This window comes from Lampetra fluviatilis, chromosome 5 (assembly GCF_964198595.1).
Source record: "Lampetra fluviatilis chromosome 5, kcLamFluv1.1, whole genome shotgun sequence".
Taxonomy (NCBI): Eukaryota; Metazoa; Chordata; class Hyperoartia; order Petromyzontiformes; family Petromyzontidae; genus Lampetra; species Lampetra fluviatilis.
In genome coordinates this window covers 21661899-21684656 of record NC_136279.1, presented here as the reverse complement: position 1 = coordinate 21684656, position 22758 = coordinate 21661899, and the positions used below count along the sequence as shown (strand labels likewise).

General features: G+C 42.9%; 1 protein-coding gene across 1 annotated transcript; it reads right to left on the bottom strand.

Annotated features, from left to right (window-relative positions):
• Positions 1-1048: 1048 nt before the first annotated feature.
• Positions 1049-5557, bottom strand: EIF3F (eukaryotic translation initiation factor 3 subunit F). Its single transcript, XM_078857171.1, has 8 exons — positions 5404-5557; positions 3947-4017; positions 3088-3167; positions 2850-2987; positions 2672-2763; positions 2195-2331; positions 1943-2056; positions 1049-1397 (listed from the first exon to the last, which is right to left on the bottom strand). Exons 1-8 carry the CDS (start codon positions 5513-5515, stop codon positions 1317-1319), a joined length of 825 nt encoding a protein of 274 aa, XP_078713297.1. The 5' UTR covers positions 5516-5557; the 3' UTR covers positions 1049-1316.
• Positions 5558-22758: the final 17201 nt, after the last annotated feature.

Here is a 22758-nt window from a genome sequence, read left to right as displayed (position 1 = left end):
TGCTGTCTGGGCGACTGGAGTGGGCAGACGACCGCCGGCTGGCTACCGCCAAGCACCTCATCTGCCTCTCGCGATTGAGTGCACATATGTGTGGGCTGGCTACCCACCAATCCCTCGGGTGGAGAAGCTGCACAGAAATACTGGCCCTATTGTAACGGCCGGGACTAATACGTGTGCAGCCAGCCCGATTCGCCGAGGGATGGCGTGGCACGAGCCAACCTATACTTTTTTTGCGCAGGTTGCACCGGCCTTTTTTGTGGCGGAAAATGTGATGAAGAATTACAACGCTCTCTTTGACGGACAGGTATTGGGCAATGCGCTTCGGCGTTTCCAGACACAAGTCGACGAACAATTAGATTTAAAACATTAAAACAAAGCCTAGTGTCCCATGGGATTTTTCAGATTCACTTCCCCCCCCCCCCAAAGTGAGAAAAAAGTAAGCTTATATTAGAGCATGGCAAAACTGACAAGACAAGGTTACACAAATTTTAAAAAATTCCTTAACACTATTTACATGTTTTTCTTTCAAGCAGGCCTTGTCCCCCCCGATTTTTTTTTTTTTACAACAGATGTTGTAGAAATGGCCACGAGGCATTTCAGACTTTTCCCCCCAGGGTATGGCAGCAATGAGTCGCTGGTTAGAACTAAACACAGCCACCCCTCCCCAACATCTCTCCCCCATATAAACGAGAAATGTTGGTGCAAATTTAGCTCAGCACATCTGGGGAATTGTATGACTGGCTCAATCAATAGCCATACATAGACTCATTGCTTGGACTTGGTCCAAACAGAGTTCAGGTATGAAAAATGTACATTCCTAAAATGATGTGAGCAAGTTCCCCAGGGATGGAACTTGCAAGTAGATTTAAAGCAGGAGTAACTTCTTACAGCAGGAAAACCGTTGTATGCTTGTACAATAAAACCAAACCTTGGACAAGTTTTAAATAAGAAATCATAATTGAAATGAAATGTAAATGTCAGCGTGATAGAGACTTGATGTAAAGATTAATGTTTTCCAGTTGCAATCAAATTAGTAACCACACAGGTACCTTTTCTTGTAATTTATTCAGGCAATATTACTTGGGTACAACCATGTTACAGATGTTTACAAAATAGATAATACAGCCACATAAATGTGATGCAATTTGACAGGTAAAATTCCACAAACAACCTTACAAACTTCACTGCAACTCAAGATGTTTGTCAAACAGTAAAGGTGCACGTGTAGCAGATACGGTTTTCGGAATCCTCTGCATAAATGTGAGCTCCACCAGAGTATGTATCAGGGGGTGCGCGCCAGGAGACAACTCATGTACCTAGGCTAAGGCCACCAGTTTCTCATTGAGAGCCAGCTGTGCCTTAGTCAGGTTTGAAAGGTATGTCACCATCAGCAGGTCCTGAAATACAAGCAAGAACAGTTTGTGAGGAGATGGCACTTCAACATCTCATTAACGATACTGATACAAAAACAAAAAGCCTTGTTCCATCATCAGTCTTGTGGGGACGGCAGATGCACAAATCAACATTATGTCCAGCAATCACTACTATCAAGTACATTGACAACTCGGCACACAAATGGATAGATAGTCGTTAAGTCAATAAAACAAGCACTATTCTTCAAGCATGGAAAGTCACTTTAACCACGTGTTAAACTCATCCTCGAAAAGCATTTCATCAGCAGTTTTTTTCTAGTTTTAGCAGGGATGGAAAGGGAAAATAACTGCTTTACGCCAGACAAATTAACTGCCAAATGTTTGACATTGTAAGGCAGGACTGCCCTCTAGTGGCTCTTCCAATACAGCATGCGATTGCTTAATATATCAAAATGAGAATCTTTATCCTCGAGAAATCCAGGATATTTTAATTGAAATCACTGGCAACTTCGTTTAGATCCATGTATTCTGTCACTGAAATGTTAATAGCACGAGACAAATATCCTTACGTTAATGTTGCTGTTGATCATAGCTTCAAAGTCCTCCGGTGCAAGCTTGGGCACCTTGTTAACCAGGTCCATCAAAAAACGTCCCACGGTGTTGTCGGGAACAACCTTCCCAGACTACAGGAAACAAAAACCGCACAAACTTGAACGTGGTGTTTCAAGCATTACATGTAAAACATTTGTTCAATTGAAACACTTGCGGGTTTCCATGATAGTGAATGTTTTTTGCGGTTTCTCGTGGAGCGCGGAGCTTACTAGAACATCCTCCACGTACTGCAGAACAAGGGTCAGCATGTCCTGGATTTGCGCTGCGGCGGCGCCCACCTGCGTCAGCTCCGACGTCATACTCACGGTGCGCTTGTTGTTACTGCGCGTCCTCTGGATTATTTCCACTGTAAATGTGAGCAGGGAACGGAAAGATCTTTAAGGACGGGTAGCAACAACTTGCACTCAAAGCAGATTCAGTGGGACAAATTGCATTTGCGCTTTCGTGCCACTCCCAACTACTGAACCAATAAGATACATATGATTTGTGTGTTCCGATGAAAGACCTCTTCCAGTGCATTTCACTTGTGCTGCTGCCACAAGGATGGGCAAAAACGTGCTGTCTTAAATAATGAAAATGGACACATCTATCTTCTGTAGGTAGGTTAGCTTTAGATTGACGTATATATATTAAAGTATGTAAAAACAATGCGTTTTAAAATAAGTAGATTATCTGTTTTAGGTCACCTCCAATCCGTTCCGGATCGTAGTACTCGTACTTCACGGAGAGAGGCGTAAACATGACACCCATCGTTTTGCCAGGGGCACCCATGGAAGCACTGCAGACAAAACAAAGACCCCAATATAAGCATCTTGATGAAGTAAGCACGTATTATAGGTCTTAATGTACAAGTATGTAGATTACCTGACGTAGGCCTTGATGGACATATTCCCTCCACGTAGGGTTGTATCAATTGTAAGATGAATGGGGTTCTGGGTCTCCCGACTGTAGTACTCATGAATGAGTACGGAATGCTCCGTGATGTCGTAGCCCGTGGCATACCTGTGTAACAGATTTCATGTAAATCAAAGCATTTGCGTGACTGTCAAATGAATAAGACACATTAACTGAGCATGCCATAATCGAAAATGCAGACACCTACCAGCCGACTATCTGTTCATTTGGTGTAACCTTCTTGTGCAACTCGTACATATTCTTTGCAAATTCCATGTCGACAGCAACCTGTGATGAAAATTAAAAAAATGTTTACTACAGAGTCGACATAGATGTAATGCAAGATTGCATAATGCACACCCTGACAAAGCCCACATATGCAATGAAGCCTACATAATATATAAATGTTACTACACAGTAAGGACTCTACATTCCTAAGGGTTTCGTTCTTGAAAATCTGTGCGAAAGTAGAATTTGCTAATGTAGATACTATAGTTATATGGGAAAATGGGGGGGGGTTAAGGTTCTCATGTTTGACTGAACATATGGGAGAAAACATTAATCCTGTGCTGAACACAAATAGCATCCACATAATTAAATCGTACAATAATAAACAGCTATAATACAAATAATAACAAAATAATGGATGAAATAATAACACGTAAATGTGGAACTTTAATTTACCTCAACACGTCCTGGTCACTTGAAAGTTAATGATACATCTAGGCGTCCCTATGGCATGCCCTCAACGAGTCAACAGCTAGATGCGTGAGTTTCGCCTGAGTGCGTCGATTACGTGTTACACAATGGCCTGGGTGCGCACACGGGGGGCCCACAATCCACCAATGTGCAAGTTGCCAAATCGCCAATAGTTGAATGAGGAAAAAAAAGGCACGAAACTCGAACTGCTATACAACAAAAATCGCGAACAATCGAATTTCGCTAAAAAAAATACTCTCACTGTAATTATATTTTTTTAAGCTACACCTTACTATAGTATGTTTAAGGAAAAATGTCAAACTGAATGCCGTGCAGACAGGACATCTCATCGAGCACTTTCTACTTACCTCATCCTCAGATTCATTGTGCGGCACAGAAAAGCAGTTGGTCACTTCCACATTCTGTTTATCCACCGTTCCTACACCGCGACAAAGGAAGCAATCATGACCGCCTTACATTTCAGGTGTTGTAACATTACAAATTTGATGCCTGCGCTATCGTTTGTACTCCAGAGGGAGGCATTATAAAGTATGACACTCAATCAATCAAACTTATTCATACAGCACAATTCCTGCAAAAAAATGCAATATATAGTGCTTTACAGGCATGAACAATAAGATTGAAATTGTAGGCAAAATAAATTCATATTGTAACAAATTTCTAGCAAAGGCATAAAACAACACATTAAGATAATCCTAATTAAAAGCAAGTTTAATAAAGTAGGGTTTTAGATGTATTTAAAAAGTGCTTTATGATTCTGAAGCACAGGCAATCCCTCGCTTAACGCATGTTCCCACAATGAGTTTTCGCTTTAACGCGGTTCTTCGATCGGGAACACTTTTCGCATAACGCGCCCGCTTTGGTGTCACACGTTCACTTACATTTTCAGGACCGCATCTACCGCGTTAAACGAGTACTTACTACACAATACAACGCACAGTACAAACGCGTGAAACAGACGTTTAAGACGAGAAATCGATTTTTAAAGGCAGTAATGCTAGATAGCTATTGCACAATCAAAACTTGACAAACTATGCAGTAAGAGTAGTAAGTCAAGAGTGCTAGAATGCACGCCGACAGACACGATACAGTACAAAGGCGATAGAAATGTGAACGACGAAAGATTGAATGTGGTTGAGACGTAGATTCGGAAATCGCACTTCTATTACTGTATATTGAAGAAACCCGTATAGCATTCAAGTGCAGTAAGCGAGCATCATTGAACGACACGAGGGGGTGTGTGGCCAGCACTACGCCGGGCCGCCTTTGTCTCCCCAAGTGGCGATGTTTACCACACCGCACTACTCATTCGATGCCGAGTCGATCAAGGGGAAGGCCCAGGACCGCTTCAGAAAATCGTCGTCTGCAGCACGGTGCAACACGTGCAAGACGGTACAGACTGCACGAGAGACGCAACATGCTTTCATCAAAACAATTACAATCGCGAGTTTGTTACCTCTTCGTTTCTCTAGGGGGAGGGGGGGGGATCGAAACGTCTACTCGATCGCCGCGGATTGACGAGAGGGGCGAAAACGGAGAACGCCCTTTCTCCCACCGCCCATTACCTCAGCCATTCAACACCATTACACACGACGACGTTCACGTTGAACACCTTGACGCTGTTAAGCCGTCGCGTAATTCATCGACCACAGCTCAGTTCGGCGAGCGTCCACCGGGCCGGGGCCAAAACTAGGCCTCAAAAGCCTTGGGCCTAGGGAGGGTTCACCAAACACAACACGGCGCCACCGCTCCGAACCCCCCACCGCCGTTGTGGCGACAACCTCGGCGGGCCGCTTCCCCTCACCGAGCAGCGTGCCGATGACCCGCTTGGCGTCTTCATTGCGCCGTTCGTAGCTGTCCACGACGCTGAAGAGCACCACGGGGTGAATCCGCACCACGGGTCCGAACACCGCCATGCTGGCCGCCCAAAGGAAGAGGGAACTCTCGCGAGAGCGGACATCGCGCGAGAACTTCGGGGCACCGCGAGCCCCGCCCTCTTTGGTCTCGCGAGACCGGATGTCGGGGAGAGCGTGATCGGAGTTCTAGAAATGCTCAGCGCTCCACTCTCCACTGTGAATGGAACTTCATGAAATGATCATCAATCATTTATAATGGGCGCTGCAACAAAATACACAAGCGGATAATAATTATTATTTCTATTATTTTAATTTTTATTGTTTATTTTTACCTACGTGACTTTACCGAAAAAACCTAAAAGTATGAATCCTTGCAGTCACGAAAGCTTCAAATCTACGGATAATACTCCTTCGTATATCTGCCCCCCCCCCCCACGTATTTTTTTTTATACATATCCCATCCCACACATACGCCCTGCTTCTGTGTAATGTCATCAGCATTCAACACGAACAACGCTCTGGACCGACCGGTTTCGACTTTCAGTGTCTCATCGGTAGAGTCGGACTTGATTGAACCTCGAACTGTCACTCTCCGTGTGGCTGACGGTAAATGTAAACAAAACTTGGATGTGGAGGAACGGATACATAAAGGAGGCGTTTTGTCTGCCGATTAATTTTTATATGGGAGCCGTCCATAAATGACGTCACGCGATATTGGACGATATTTGACCCCCCCCCCCCCCTTCGTCACACGGCGTCATAAAAAGTCAGACCCCCCTCAAATATGACGTCACAAAGCTCTGACCCCCCCCCAAAAAAATAAAACATGCTCCAAATCGCTTTAAACTATTGTCATTGTAGTGCTTATTTAATGTGGCGCTGCACTAATGTTGTATTAAAAAGTATATTTAATTAAGTAGAACGTGTTGTCTATATTTATTTAAAGTTGTGCATTTTGATGTGACGTCACATTTCTCCCCCCCCCCCCTCCTCGTCACACATCGTAACAAACTCCCCCCCCCCCAGGTGCGTGACGTCATTTATGGACGGCCCCATGGTGGAGATCATTTTACAGAGGGCCCAAATAGGACGTTCAAATTGTTCACGCAGTCACAGATCTCTAGCTGGGGCACGCATTAGCAGGCATCTCAGTCACTGCTGTCAATTCACGACGCAGTGGCAGAAGTGACTGAACTCGTGCTACTAAAATCAGTGTGATGGTTCCCTCTAGCACCCAATTAGTCCAGCTAAGGTGCATATTTTATATGTATATAGAAACGTCGAGGTGAGCCGATATGTCCATTGTTATACTGTAATTATGTTTATTCTTATTTTTATTTATAATACATGCTGTCCATAACATGGCTCGCATTCGATAACACCTGTTATGAATGATGGTCACCCATTCAAACCCTAACTAGACTCAAATCCGCTTATCTTCTGAGATGTGGCGAATTCCATGAACCCTAATCTGAATATTGTACTGCACTGTAATACAATAAACAGACCTTAGTTCGCCTCTTCACATGACAATAATCACAGCTTATCAATCTTTAGACTCTTCAGATCGATTTGCTCCAACAGAGTGTATTTAAAGACGTTAACGATTGGCAGAGCCGTCCCTAGGTTCGGCGAATCGGGGCGACCGCCCAAGGCCCCGCGCTTTGGGGAGCCCCGCGCTTCGACGTCACGGTGTCAGATGTGGGATTTGCAACGGGCCTGCACCGCTACTACAAACGGCCCTAAAGATTGGACACATTTGCAGATAAAAGTTTAGCCGTATCGATGCCGTGAATATTCTATAGTTCTTTTGGTAAAGTCACGTAGATATAAAAAATAAAAAATAAACAAAGTGATTAAAAATATCACGACGTTTCGATCGCAACACAAGCGGTCGTCATCAGGATCTGCCGATTATATCAGTTCCTGATGACGACCGCTTGTATTGCGATCGACACGTCGTGTTATTTTAAATCACTCAATTCTTACTATTATTCCTTCTATCTGCTTGACTTTACCGAAATAACCATAGAATATTAATTTCTGCAGTCACGAAAGTTGTAAGTCAAAATTTAGATGCTGTGAATTTATTCAATGTGTGGCCACTGGGTGGCAATCGAGCTCTGGGCTACCACGTGTCTATACAGCCCAAACCTACGTGATTATACTTATTGTGTAAAGTAATTTTTGTTGCCATTTTGTATTCCTATGACAGAATAGTAGTATATATTTTTTTACAATAAACAGTTCTAACAAAAACATCTATATTCCTGAATTGTGAGTCAATACACAATTGTTACAGGTGTGTTTTGACAGCCAAGTTAACAGAGGTGGGACAAAGTCATTGTTATGCAAGTCCAAGTCGAGTTGCAAGTCATCAAATTCATGACTCGAGTCTGACTCGAGTCCAAGTCACATGACTCGAGTCCACATCTCAGAGGTGGGACAAAGTCATTGTTATGCAAGTCCAAGTCGAGTCGCAAGTCATCAAATTCATGACTCGAGTCTGACTCGAGTCCAAGTCACATGACTCGAGTCCACACCTCTGCAAGTTAATGCAATATATCACATTTTTGATGAACATATAATTTACTTTTTCTTGGTTCTTTCGGTAAAGTCACGTAGAAGGGAAATAATAAAATAATAAAAATAAAACATAATAAAATAATTCTCACGACGTTTCGGCCACAACGCAAGCAGCCGTCCTCAGGTGAAGAACAGGTCTGTCGGGAAGACAGCGTCTGAATGAAACACCCCAGGCTTGGAGCGTATATTTAAGCTGGGTTGGAGGGGGAAGAGCGCCGTAGAGTCGCGGCATCTCTTCAGAAAGGTGAGAGACTCGATTAGCTGAGCCTTCTTATCCCGGAGTTTGTTGAAGGATCTTAAAGTTTCGTGGAATCCCACCCCGTAGTGGCGGTTAAATTTCGATTTAAAGCTTTCGTGACTGCAGGGATTCATCTTCTTGGTTATTTCGGTAAAGTCACGTAGAAGGGAATAATAAAAATAACCTGAGGACGGCTGCTTGCGTCGTGGCCGAAACGTCGTGAGAATTATTTTATTATGTTTTATTTTTATTATTTCCCTTCTACGTGACTTTACCGAAAGAACCAAGAAGATGAATCCCTGCAGTCACGAAAGCTTTAAATCGAAATATAAATTACTCTGGAGAAAACTATAATAATCACGTATCCCACCAACCCACACTGACCGATATGGTTAACTTATGTTCAACCAAGCCCCCACAACCTAATGCAGCAACTTTGAATTCGATGTTGAGCCAAATTGGCCTTTATCTCCTGTCATGTTCCCCTTCAGACCCAGAAATGTGAAAAGGGGAATGCCACGTCGATGTTTACGATTGTTGTTGTTAACATGGGTGGTCAACCGTGCCCAATAATATGATCAGTTGATTACAGCAGCTCTCCTGATGGTGTCAGAGAGGAGCTAAGCCACGTGAAAAAAGTTAATCTCAAAAAGAATTTCATTGCATCGGTAGGGACACTGAGAAAAAAAAACATTGACCCGTAGGCTCTCTCGGCATCTGGCATGGTTTGTCATGTACAGCACGTGCAGAGCAAAAGACGGTTCTTCCGCATTTCTTTCAAGGCGGAATTACCCAGAGAGTGACTTCACGTGTTTTCGCCCAGAATACTTAAAAAAAAAGATTCTACGTCACAAGTAGATTGCATACTCTGTTTAGAGGATGTTCGGGACATCCTCACACACAAACACCACACAACGACGGGTTAAGGGTCACGGGAGCGCGGGTTATGTGTCACCGGGGCGCTGTCGTGTACGCCACCCATTCCGATTATTGAGTGGAGGACACTCCGATTGTATTGGCCCCCAGGAGGATTAGCAGTAGAACGGTAAGCCCGAGAAGGGAATGAGTATTCTTTGGGTCTTTCAGTAAATCCACGTTTTACCAAAAGACTCAAAGAATATGAATGTCTGCAGTCACGAAAGCTTTAAGTCAAGATTTAAGGGAATGTGTTAACAAAGGGCGGGAGATGGACCATTTTAGAGAGACGATTTGGAGGGATCGAGGTTGGTTTTCGATGGTGAGTGGAAGTACGGTGTGAGTTGCCTTGAGAATAAAGATCCTGCTTAGACCATCTCAAGTCTCCTCTTCACTTGTACTGTAAACATGTGGTTGAAGTCCGGTATTTTACGTAAAACGCACACTTCGTACTTGACAGCCGAACGTTATGACTGTGCTGCGGTTTACAAATGTATGCCAGGTACATATTTGGCAGCTGAATTCTTTTTTTACGCAATCATTGAATAAGCTGAGACTATTAATATTGTGGTGCTGCATGCAGTTTGATCTAGGAACTTATCAATGCTGGTTGTGTACTCTTCTAAGGGCATGAGCTTCTTCATCATCTTGCCATATAATTGCACATACGTTGAGGAGCTAGAACGAATTCTAGCTGGTGGTCGAGACCAACTATGGAGTGGGCAGCCAAAGAAAGGAACCCACCCCGTTTGTATAGATACCAAAGAGATAATCCCATTTGCAAGAGCCAGATGGATGGTTCCATCGCAAGACAATGAGATATGACAACCGTCAAGAAAAAACTTCAGTAGAAAAAACTTCAGCAGTTTTTTCTTGCTGTGTTTGTCCCACCTGATGACGATCGCTTGTGTTGCGATCGAAACGTCGTGCTCTATTATTTTTCTACCTACGTGACTTTGCCGAAAGAACAAAAGAGTATGAATTCCTGCAGTCACGAAAACTTAAAATCAAGATTGATATGACAACAGATTATGGAGGAATGACTTCATATAGTAGTGGATATTTTTCGATTTGAAGCTTTCGTGACTGCAGGGATTCATCTTCTTGGTTCTTTCGGTAGAACAGGTCTGTCGACAGACTGTTCTTCACCTGAGGACGGCTGCTTGCGTTGTGGCCGAAACGTCGTGAGAATTATTTTATTATGTTTTATTTTTATTATTTTATTATTTCCATTCTACGTGACTTTACCGAAAGAACCAAGAAGAGTAGTGGATATGTTATGCATGATGATGACGACGCAATTGAATGAAGAACAATACAAATTCAATCAATTACAAAATCCACAATTCTATTCACTTTGTTTGATATAATGTATACAGTGCTCCCAAAAAATGTAAACATTTAGTTCACACCGAATTGCCGTCAAGTTTCTACGCGTATTTGAAGTGTAGTAAAACGCCGGCTAGCAAGATGAATGAAAGAGAGGCCGAGTCCGGCGAGATACGGTTTTAATAAAACTTTATTTAAAAACAATATCCCTGTATACTGTACAGCATATGATACATACGTTAGTGTAAAAAATAATTAGTGATGCGTCTGTGTTAAAAAATCATACAGCTTTGATATATATTTATATTTAACGTGACATCGTAAATATATGTAAAGCAACTTGGGGGTTTTTCACAAGCCATGTGATTGATGCTGGAATGAGGAAATGTACTACGTTGCAAGGCATGGGTTTTTCTCATCTTTATTTGTATGTGTCCGTCCTTCTTCCTGTGTCTTTGTCTTCTTGCACAGCTAACAAAATACAATTGAAAATAACAGTAAATACGCATATCACTGACATTACATATATCTATTACATGGTAACATCCTTGATTCAAACGTTGCAAGATTTGAATTGTCGGTGTGTTATTTGCATCGCTTTTTATCGTAGCAAAATAAAGTTTAATCTGCTTGCATAATCCTGTTTTTGTTAGCTGTGCACACAATGTGCCATTGTCTAGGTCATCCTGTAAAAAATATAATCAGCATTACATTCAATACTTACAATTTTAAGGATGACGACAACAAGGAGAAATGATGCCAACAACATGAGGACTACTATAACCACCAACAAAATGTCTTCAGATTTTATGGTGCCGTCTGGAAACAAATCTGAAACATAAAATATACGATGCAAAAATTAGAGCGCAACACGAGACTACGCGATTTATGTATTTGTATGAAATTCACGATGTGGACATTTATACGTGAGGTAATGTGATCAGAAATAACCGAATGCTACGTTTCCACAACCATTGGGAAGCAGCTCTAAGCCATACTGGGCGATTCCAAGAAAGGTCTAACCACGCTGATTTATTGTCCCAGCAGAGCTGCAAGGCTCTGTGGACATAAACTTATCCGAGGTTGGGAGGAAGTGACGATTAATTTTGTAACAAGCCTGAGCATACACTTGGTTAAGGTTATGCCATCCCAAGTTGGGTGGAGTGGTGGTGCTTTGGTTTGTGATGTCACGACCGTTTTCGAGCATGGCCCCCGCACCTAAGCAAGTGTCTCACTCACACAAAAAGGCCACGCAGCTCGCATAAGCAAGCGACATGCAGGCTGGTTTGGTGCGGGCTTGATTCAGTCAGGCGACCATGAAAATCTGAGATGAGTTCACTTTGCCCAGTGCACGGATCAGTCCAGCTCACTTCTCAGTGGTTGTGGAAATGTGGCCCACGTCATTGTAATAGAGATTCTTTTCTCATGCATATTCTTACATTTTGCTACAGTGTGCAGATCAAAATTCTGTATGTCGGACAAATGTCTAAAATACTGAAATATGAGTGTAAACTGTTTTTCTTTACATCTGGCATTCATTAAGATTTTGACGTGTGGTCTTACTTCTGAGTAGGTCTTTGTGAAATTCCCTGCGCAAGTCTGTAACGTTGTTGCCCTTTATCGTTGTTGAACTTGTTTGTTCTGTAATTGCGAGCAAAACAATGTGACATTAATTTTTTTCCAATAAACAGTGTTGACTGGAGCAACATGAACATTCTAGTATTTACATTAGCATAAGCACATAGTGAGAACAGACAGCAAATGAAAATCCTAAATTAATTCAGCAATTGATATGTATGTGCAATTTATGCATGCCACTAACAACTGTCCGTGTATAGTTTTTATATCCTGTAAATAATAATTTTCATAATAAAATATATGGAGGTTTCAAATTCTCTGCTGGTGCAATTTTTCAGGTCTATTTAAATGTGAATTTGTCAAATAACTTTAAGATTTCGGTCATCAAAAACAATAAAACTAATGCCCAGACATTCTGAAATATAAAAACAAATATGTACAGAAAAGGGGCATGTAATTTTAATGGAGAAAAACAAAACTGTTTGGAATTTAAATCATCGATGTTTTACCTGGTGTCACAAAAGAGCTGACTGATGTAATTGGTGTGTGTGTCTTGTCGTTAACTGCGCTTGCAACAACAATTCTCCTCTCTGAGGAGAAAAAAAAACAAATTCACGAACGCCAAATTGCAACCGACAAGACGAACAAACTGGACGTACACAGGGTATATGATGAACACTTCTGTTCCGGTCAGCTGTCACAAATGTGGGGTGATAGGGGTAGCAGAGATAAAAACACAACACAAAACGTATGCAAATTAAGTTAAAGCAATATATTTGTTGTTCGCCTACGCAGCATGGGGGTGAAAAGAAAACAAATGTCGTCCGTGTTTATCGTTTATTAATCTGTTTGGGCACATTATGAACGTGTGCGGGCAAAGAGTCCTTGAATCAAAATGAGGGAGTAGCTGCTAATTATTGAAGCCAGTACTGTGCGTTAGTAGTATTAATACTGCAATGAAGAACGGCCAATGTCTGAAACTGCACCTATTATATATTACTTGTGCTTGTGTGTTCGACTGTATCATAATTCATTTTCTTCGTTATGGCTGATGTAGATGCAGAGCAACAATTACAGTTTCACATTCAGGTGGTCTAGCCAGACAACTGGGTCAGGAGCAGCGGAGTGTATCGCTGTGATGTCTCCTTCGTATTTGTGGATCGGGCATTGCATCGTTTTGTGTTGTATGGTCTGTTCTGGATGACCACAGACGCACACTGGATATATTTAGTGTTTCCATTTGTGCATCAGGTATCTGCAAATGTCATTTGTTGTGTGGATGTGTTTTAGGGTGGAACATGAGCTTCGTGGAAGATCAATCCCAGCACTCTTCTGCGTTGGGTATTTCACAAGGTGTTTGTCTGTGAGTTATTTTGAACTTTTCTCAGCTCTCCAAGATGCATCGGGGTTGAACTCGCATCGTTGAAGTGGCTGAGCCAGATAAGTGTGTTAGCCAATTGTAATAATTGCGTGAGCCAATAACCTGGCTTACTCTGCAGGAACATCACTGGATGATGTCTGCGCAACATGCCGCACCTGTGACGATGAGCTGCACCTCGTGAGGAAACACTTTTCGTGAGCGCACGGGCAGGGCTTCACAGCGGTACGTGCCCGAGTCGGATCGTCTTGCCCGGCCGAGATGCAGCGTGGAGCGGCCCCGGATGGAGGCCCTCTGGCCCGGTTCACCATGGCCCGTGCCGTTCGCGTGCGTCTCGCTGTTCAGGAAGGCAACTAGCGTTTTCTGAGGCGGCGCCCTTCCCTATGAAAGGAACACGAAATCAGCATCATATCGGTTGATCATTATTAAGGCTACGATATATACGCAGTAATTTTTTTTGTCAATTTCACGACAAATGTAATTTATAAAATGTCACAGAATATGGAACGGGTAACCCTCCTCTGGCACCCATCTGCTGCATATCGCATTTTTGAAAGGAAATAACGGAAGCGCCCACAATCTGAGGTGTTTGCACAGCTAACTCACATTTCACACGTCTTTATTCAAATTCACGATTTCCATCACCACCGTGACCTTCTATGTGCCAAAAATTGTCGGCTTAAACATTAGACCCCCTGGGCGGGTGCCATTGACTGGCGTCAGCACATTCATCGCTTGTTTGCAGAGGTTCGAATCCAGCAGGCCGCTTGGGTTAATGCCTGGGGTGTATACACTTAAACTGAAAACTAATTTATTTCTAACTGCTGTTTGTTATCCAGTTTGTGTGTGAACGAAGTTCAACATACATACATCCGAACCATAAACTGCGTATGCCATTTGCTGCACATTGGGTACAGATTTGCCAAATTTGAAAAATAATCAACAATAAATGACTAAACAGGGATACACATTATCGCCCCCTACATTGTACCACGCAGAAACAGCTACCACTCGGGGTCTCCTTAGAATGTTTAAGATGGGATGCGGTGTAAGGTATGTATGTTGAACTTATTTCATACTGTACTTAGCCAACCGTGCTAATCGGAGGAGTGGGGGAAGGACAACAAACTAAAAACAAAAAGCAGTTTTCAAGAGACGAGTGCTTTGAGTTGCTGAGTAATATAAGAACCTTATAGATGAGTGATAAATGTCTCGCCACGCTGGGATCAATGCCTCCCCATACCTTGTACCAGTAGAGGTATCTGAGAGGCTCGGTGGAGTCGGAGCCACACTGCAACACGGCGAGTTGCCCCTCCGTCACCGACACGGTCATGGTGCCGCTGCTTGATCGCCCCACGCCAGCCGGACTCCCGCGGAGTGTGCTGCCCATTGCAACTCGCACTGCGCAATGCATCAGTACTGCCACTGCGCGCAATCAGCATGCAATATTTGTTTTTATTAATGCAACTGGGTAGGAGAATGAACAGGATGAGACGGGCAGTACAAACAATGGGCGAAGAGAAGAATATCTTTCGTTTGCCCAGTAAATCCTCACCGAGACTCAAGACTCATTTCAAGATGGCCATTCTGCACATGGAAGTTTGGCCAATACCGGTTCGATAGGTGTTTGGCATGCGAGGGGAAACCGGAGTAGGCTGGGGAAAGCCATGCATGTGATGGGGCAACACTCAAAACTCTGCACAGATAAATGCAAGAGTCGTATTACACCATCATTTCCGGGTCATATGATAGCCGAACAGGTTTACAACACGAGGCATTCCCAGTCTCATGTACACATACTAAGCTGACTTAAGGCTGCTTAGCTTCCTATATTTCGTGAGATTGGTCACAATTCATGGTGATTTGCATGTAGGCAAACAACACAGAACAAGACAACTAGTATGAAATGAGACGTAATAAAGGAATAAAACATTGCAGGCAACACAGACTTTGCATAATTTATACAGACACATGAATCAAATAACGGGAGTTGGGAGTGAACGTGCCTTTTGCAGGGTGTCCACTACATGAGAGGTAGTAGCCAAAGAATGTCATCCAACGTATAGGTATTTGATAACCAGGCTACGAATCACCTCCTCGCGATTCGATCAATTATCACAATTTGACGTTTAAATTTCGATTAAATAATCAATTATGTTCCTCAACTGTGGTGAATGGGGTTACCGGGGTCATTGTAAACCAATTATTTTCAACATATAACGTATGCAAACCAAATATGCAGGTTTCCAAAGGGATGAAAATATTTAAAGACGTATAAGTAGATTTAGTGACCTTCATCCAACAGTAGCTATATCATATCTGAACTGCGTGGGCTTTCCCTGATGATGAAGTGCACGATTATATTGTGAACCTAAGAATCGATGTCTCTATCGATTCCTCAATTGATGTATCCACACATGTGCACAATATATGTTCACGGCCTTTTGCTTTCCACCAACGCGTTTTTCAGCATTTTGTTATTATACTTTGCATACGTGGCGTTTGTCTCCGCTGGCTTTACATCTGGTTCGAGATGAAAAACGGATTCATTCATTCGCTCCTCTACGGTTATTTGAAATGTGGCTGAAATCATGGACAAGCTCAACTATAAACACAAATTTATTGGCGAGGAGAACACTTTCAGAATGATTTGTGATCGTCAACAATGCCGCACTCGAACTCATTGTGAACATGCATTCATGAATTGCAACTCACCCACCACCGTACACATCCCAGCAATCAGCGCATTTTGTTTAAATTGCAGTGAAATGCAAACAGCAGTTATGATGCACAGTAATCATGTATTGTTGTACGCGTATCGCCCATTGGTCACTCCACGAGGATGAGGTTCAACCCCACTCCATGCGAGCCATGGAGGTTTACTTGGCCATGCTTTCCACTGCTGGTCAGCGTGGGTCGATGAAGATGACGAGCATATATGAGTGAGCATAGCATTATAAGTACTGTACATAATGGATTTTTTATGCACTTTGTCCATTGCTGCCTACAACGTAGGCATTCGGTGTGATTTAGTCATCGGCATGTTACACAATGCCGTCGAGGGGTGATGCTGATAAAATTGAAACATGAGCAAACTAAATTTTGATTTAAAGCTTTCGTGACTGCAGGGATTCATCTTCTTGGTTCTTGCGGTAAAGTCACGTTGAAGAATAAAATAATACAAATTTAACATAATAAAATAAATTCTCACGACGTTTCGGCCACAATGCAAGCATTTTATAATGTTTTATTTTTATTATTATATTATTTCCCTTCTACGTGACTTTACCGAAATAACCAAGAAGATATGCAAACAACTTAAAAATAACACGTCACCACGATTATATTAACTTATTGAACAATAACGTTAACATGACTACAGTACAGTACTTTATTTACACTGTCATATACCATTTGATTATTCGACAGGTATGAAAATGTTCCTCTTACCTGCATAGATACACGCATAAGCTTGGTGCTTGTAAACGAACATGTTTGGTCGTTACCCAGAGGCAGTCTCAGTTGCAGTGATGGAACTTTTAAGTTCGGCACAAACTTATTTTGGGGGAGGAGAAAAAATGTACACACGTGTAGACCTCCAGATTAAATATATAAATATACTTGTGATGTTAACAATGTCAGGTTTGCATTTCCTGAAAGACTCTTAAAATAAACCATCTTTGTCATATGGAAAACATCCAGAAAAATGTGGGTAATTTGGTTGTACAGGTTGCTGGTATATATATACACTGTATATAGGTATCATTCTTCATGAGCTCCATTATTTATGCTCAATAGTTTACAACTGATATAACAGCAATGCATCACATAGGTAGTAGCAGCACATGCTGTACATGCATTTTACAATGATAATAAAAGTTTGTTATACGAATACATTTGCTTTGAGTATAGTGTGTACGGTACTGTACGGTATTGTATGTGTACATTCATCGAGAAAGAGACAAACTATTTTGTGTAATTGATTGATTTTAATTGATGAATCCATTACATGTGTTGAGTGGTGAATGACGACTCGGAGGCAGATTCCAGGTAAGGGCTTGAGCCGGTTTAATAACACAAGGAAGTAACAACTATACCAGAGGTAGGTGTCCCTACACTCGGTCCTTCACGCGGACCTCAGGCTCTATCTACTGCTAGCCTTGGCTCTCTCACTCGAGTCGGGACGGGGGGCTCAACCAACACTGCCCGACCGAGAAGAGCAGCCCTCCATGTACAGTGAGGGAAAAAAGTATTTGATCCCCTGCTGATTTTGTTTGCCCACTGACAAAGAAATGCTCAGCCTATAATTTTAATGGTAGGTTTATTTGAGCAGTGAGAGACAGAATAACAACAAACAAATCCAGAAAAACGCATGTCAAAAATGTTATAAATTCATTTGCATTTTAATGAGGGAAATAAGTATTTGACCCCCTCTCAATCAGAAAGATTTCTGGCTCCCAGGTGTCTTTTATACAGGTAACGAGCTGAGATTAGGAGCACACTCTTAAAGGGAGTGCTCCTAATCTCAGCTTGTTACCTGTATAAAAGACACCTGTTCACAGAAGCAATCAATCAGATTCCAAACTCTCCATCATGGCCAAGACCAAAGAACTCTCCAAGGATGTCAGGGACAAGATTGTAGACCTACACAAGCCTGGAATGGGCTACAAGACCATCGCCAAGCAGCTTGGTGAGAAGGTGACAACAGTTGGTGCGATTATTCGCAAATGGAAGAAAACAAAAGAACTGTCAATCTCCCTCGGCCTGGGGCTCTATGCAAGATCTCACCTCGTGGAGTTGCAATGATCATGAGAACGGTGAAGAATCAGCCCAGAATTACACGGGAGGATCTTGTCAATGATCTCAAGGCAGCTGGGACCATAGTCACCAAGAAAACAGTTGGTAACACACGACGCCGTGAAGGGCTGAAATCCTGCAGCGCCCGCAAGGTCCCCCTGCTCAAGAAAGCACATATACATGCACGTCTGAAGTTTGCCAATGAACATCTGAATGATTCAGAGGACAACTGGGTGAAAGTGTTGTGGTCAGATGAGACCAAAATGGAGCTCTTTGGCATCAACTCAACTCGCCGTGTTTGGAGGAAGAATGCTGCCTATGACCCCAAGAACATCATCCCCACCGTCAAACATGGAGGTGGAAACATTATGCTTTGGGGGTGTTTTTCTGCTAAGGGGACAGGACAACTTCACCGCATCAAAGGGACGATGGACGGGGCCATGTACCGTCAAATCTTGGGTGAGAACCTCCTTCCCTCAGCCAGGGCATTGAAAATGGGTCGTGGATGGGTATTCCAGCATGACAATGATCCAAAACACACGGCCAAGGCAACAAAGGAGTGGCTCAAGAAGAAGCACATTAAGGTCCTGGAGTGGCCTAGCCAATCTCTAGACCTTAATCCCATAGAAAATCTGTGGAGGGAGCTGAAGGTTCGAGTTGCCAAACGTCAGCCTCGAAACCTTAATGACTTGGAGAAGATCTGCAAAGAGGAGTGGGACAAAATCCCTCCTGAGATGTGTGCAAACCTGGTGGCCAACAACAAGAAACGTCTGACCTATGTGATTGCCAACAAGGGTTTTGCCACCAAGTACTAAGTCATGTTTTGCAGAGGGGTCAAATACTTATTTCCCTCATTAAAATGCAAATCAATTCATAACATTTTTGACATGCGTTTTTCTGGAGTGTGTTGTTGTTATTCTGTCTCTCACTGTTCAAATAAACCTACCATTACAATTATAGACTGATCATTTCTTTGTCAGTGGGCAAACGTACAAAATCATCAGGGGATCAAATACTTTTTCCCTCACTGTAACCCTAGCCGGCTCTTGTAGACTTCTACCAGCCCTACCCCTGGCTATATCTTTAGCTCTCCTACTCCTAGAACCCGGACGGGGGGATCAGCCAACACCACCCGGTCGCGAGCAGGCGAGACCTCCTTCAGGCCCTCACCATCCCACGGGCTCCCACAACGACCCTGCATCCGTCACAGGGGTCCCCTTTAAATAGCTCCCGTGACATGACGTCATCGTGCCTCACAGCGCGCATGACGTCACGTCGTCATAGTACTCCTCGAGACATGTCTTACTGATGCAATCGTCATAATGTTGCATTTGAAGCTTTCGTGACTGCAGAAATCCATGCTCTTTTGTTATTTCGGTAAAGTGACGTAGGTATAAAATAAAATAAATCAGCTTTCCCACCTGATGATGGACGCTTGTGTTGCGCCCGAAACGTCGTGATTTTTTTTTATACCAACGTGACTTTTCCGAAAGAACCAAAGAGTATTGTCATAATGTTGCATTTGCAGAATTTAGTATGATGTTACAAGTTCCAGAAATTGCTATCACATAGACAGGATGCTAATTAAGATGAACGAATTTTTGGTAATGCAAATGATAAATGATTAGATTAAAAGGTATAGGTAGCAATCTGCAATTCCAAAGGACTGCAAATTGCATTCAATTCGAACAAAATAGTGAATTGGATAGACATTGAAATAAGTAAATTGGCCTGTTTCCACATAAAATGAAATACTGTACTTGTCAGTCCATCAGCCTCCGGGCTTTGCAGACTAACATTTTCCAGCAGATTTTGTCTGAACAACAAACCTCTCCACTGGTTTTGATCTCGAATGCTTTTGTCCGTGTATTGGCCAGGAAAGCGCAATTGTCAATGCGTCATTTTTCAATGCTGACCATCGTGAAGTAAGGGGGCCCTTTGCGGGGTTTAATTTTCACCGCAACAAAAATTCACACGTTGGATTGCTGAGCACGAGAAAATGAACTGCACGGAAAATGTTGAGTCAACCAGACCGCAAAGGGCTCGTGCAAAGATCCTGGGAAAACGTTAATCACAGAGAGGGGGCTGAGGGGAGTGCTAAATCAAACGGATGGTGGGTGGCACGTTTGACTTTAGCTCGCAACCACACAGACCCGTTCCACACCACCCGTTGCGCCAGACAAAGAAATACCAAAGAGCTGAAGGCGGTGACATGTGAATGCCCGAAGGTGCTCCGACAGGGAACTCAGCAGGGCATGGTACAGCCTATATCAGCTGGAGAAGATCAGCCTTGGGGCTGGAGGGTTGTACATGGTTAATTTACGTTTAAATCAGAGACCGCTTTTAGTGACCGTGTATCCTGTTTGCGAGGATATCCTCCTCCTGAAGTTCCCTTATACTGTATTTTAAAAAATGCAGTGCATTAAAATATATATATTTAAAGGTCCAGCAGCATCACCATCACTGTCGTTTTACTGGCATTCATCTGGCTGCTGCAGATGCCACGAGTTGAGCAATGGATGGACACAGAAGATGGAACCATCTCCTTGTTTATGTATCGTCTGCTTTGCGGTGTTCGCTGGTGAAACACAGGGCACCATAGCAACGCTTTGTTATTGTTTCGCCGCTTCGTTTCCTCCCCGTCATTTATTTAATGGGATCTGTGCCACACAACACCGATCCATTATGGGAGCATAGAGAAATGTAGCACGGTCAACCGAGTGTGTGTGTGTCGTTTCGGGTTATCTCGCCGAGAGCAGAAATGCAGGAGACAAAGTCACAAACGTGTCTTCGATGATTAATTACTGAGAGAAGGAGAAGGCTTTTACAGCTGCTGCATATCTGTTTGCTGAGCTAAAATCGTCGCTTTAATGGGCACCAACTGCATGAACAGACAGAACCACGTGTTTTTTCACTCAGTTCAACCCCATTACACTGAGTTAGTAATGCACCGGCTTTATCCTACACGTCGATGTCTGTATGTAATCGATATATTTGACACGTAGGCTTTCGCGACCAGTATTCTGAGTCCATTGAAGTTCGGGTCAGATCGGGTAACTAAATTGTTAAATGTTGTGGATTGCTCCCCGGGTGTGCTGAAGTTGTAAAAACATAATTAGGGTCCGTTGTTCACGTGACACTTTTATTTCTTTGTCTGTGTCGGATGGAGGAGGGTACACGACACACATTGGCATTTTATTCTTGCGACCTGACCCAAAGATGCATTTTGAAAAGTAGGTTATTTATTTAACGGGGGTGTCAATGCCACGTACGTAGGAATATGTTATCTCTTGTTCAAAAGTATCAGTAAAACAAACTCTTGTATTATTACAGTAAATACTGTAACCCCATGGGTCAGACGCGGTAAGTTATTAACTTAGCTACATAACAGTTATCAGTTTACTTACATGATTGCTAACATCCGGCAGCCAAAGAAGGAAGCATGCCTTGAGAGGAAGTTCAAATTCTGATATGGGGCTATTCAATCAGCTTGTGTGTAGGAGAATCTGAATGGAGTGTTGAATCGCGGGATCGTGATTCGTGTGGTAGTCGTGGCTGCAAGGTGAAGAAGGCCTTGACCCATCAGCGGATAGACCACGACATGATGTCATTGACGATCATATTGGGTTTGCCCATGTATTCTATTCTTGCATCTGCCAATATGTTCAGAAACTTAATATTCTTAGGTTTTTTCGGTAAAGTCACGTAGGTAACCCTAAGAATATGAATCCTTGCAGTCACGAAAGCTTAAAATCTAGAACAGAAACTTAATACCAATGTTGAGATCTGCTAGCCACGAGAGGGCTTCAGGAGAGAGTTCGTGTAGTTTTTTCTACTCCTCAGTCCGGTGAAAGAGGGCACTTACTCCAATGGTGTACTACATGGGGTCAATAGTTTGGGGTTTCATGGCCACACTGCCACTGCTGTGGCTTGTCTTTAATGCCCCATCAAAACAGGAGATGCGCCCACTGACGTGCTGATGCGGTCGATGGGTTGCCCCAGCGTCTTCAAGGAGGAGGCAATGTGAAAAGCCAGAGATAGAATGTGGAGATGTCTGGGTCTCGAAAGGGGCGCTCGTTTCTCTGGCACGTGTGCCGCTGCTTGACGCTGACATTCGAGTTTGTTTCGATTTAAAGCTTTCGTGACTGCAGGGATTCATCTTCTTGGTTCTTTCGGTAAAGTCACGTAGAAGGGAAATAATAAAATAATAAAAATAAACATAATAAAATACAATTTTCACGACGTTTCGGCCACAACGGTGTTCATTCGGACGCTGTCTTTCCGACAGCCCTGTTCTTCACCTGAGGGCGGCTGCTTGCGTTATGGCCGAAACGTCGTGAGAATTGTATTTTATTATGTTTTATTTTTATTATTTTATTATTTCCCTTCTACGTGGTGAATTTACCGAATAAACCAAGAAGATGATTCGATAATTGTTTTTTTTACCCTTTTATCTGGCAACAAAACTGACACCTTTTATAC

Excerpts from the sequence above, each read along its gene's own strand:
- EIF3F (XM_078857171.1), bottom strand. The coding sequence starts at position 5,515 with ATGGCGGTGTTCGGACCCGTGGTGCGGATTCACCCCGTGGTGCTCTTC. Across the intron at positions 3,168-3,946 it reads ACAATGAATCTGAGGATGAG|GTTGCTGTCGACATGGAATT; the intron begins GTAAGTAGAAAG and ends TTTTCATCACAG. Across the intron at positions 1,398-1,942 it reads TGATCAACAGCAACATTAAC|GACCTGCTGATGGTGACATA; the intron begins GTAAGGATATTT and ends CTTGTATTTCAG.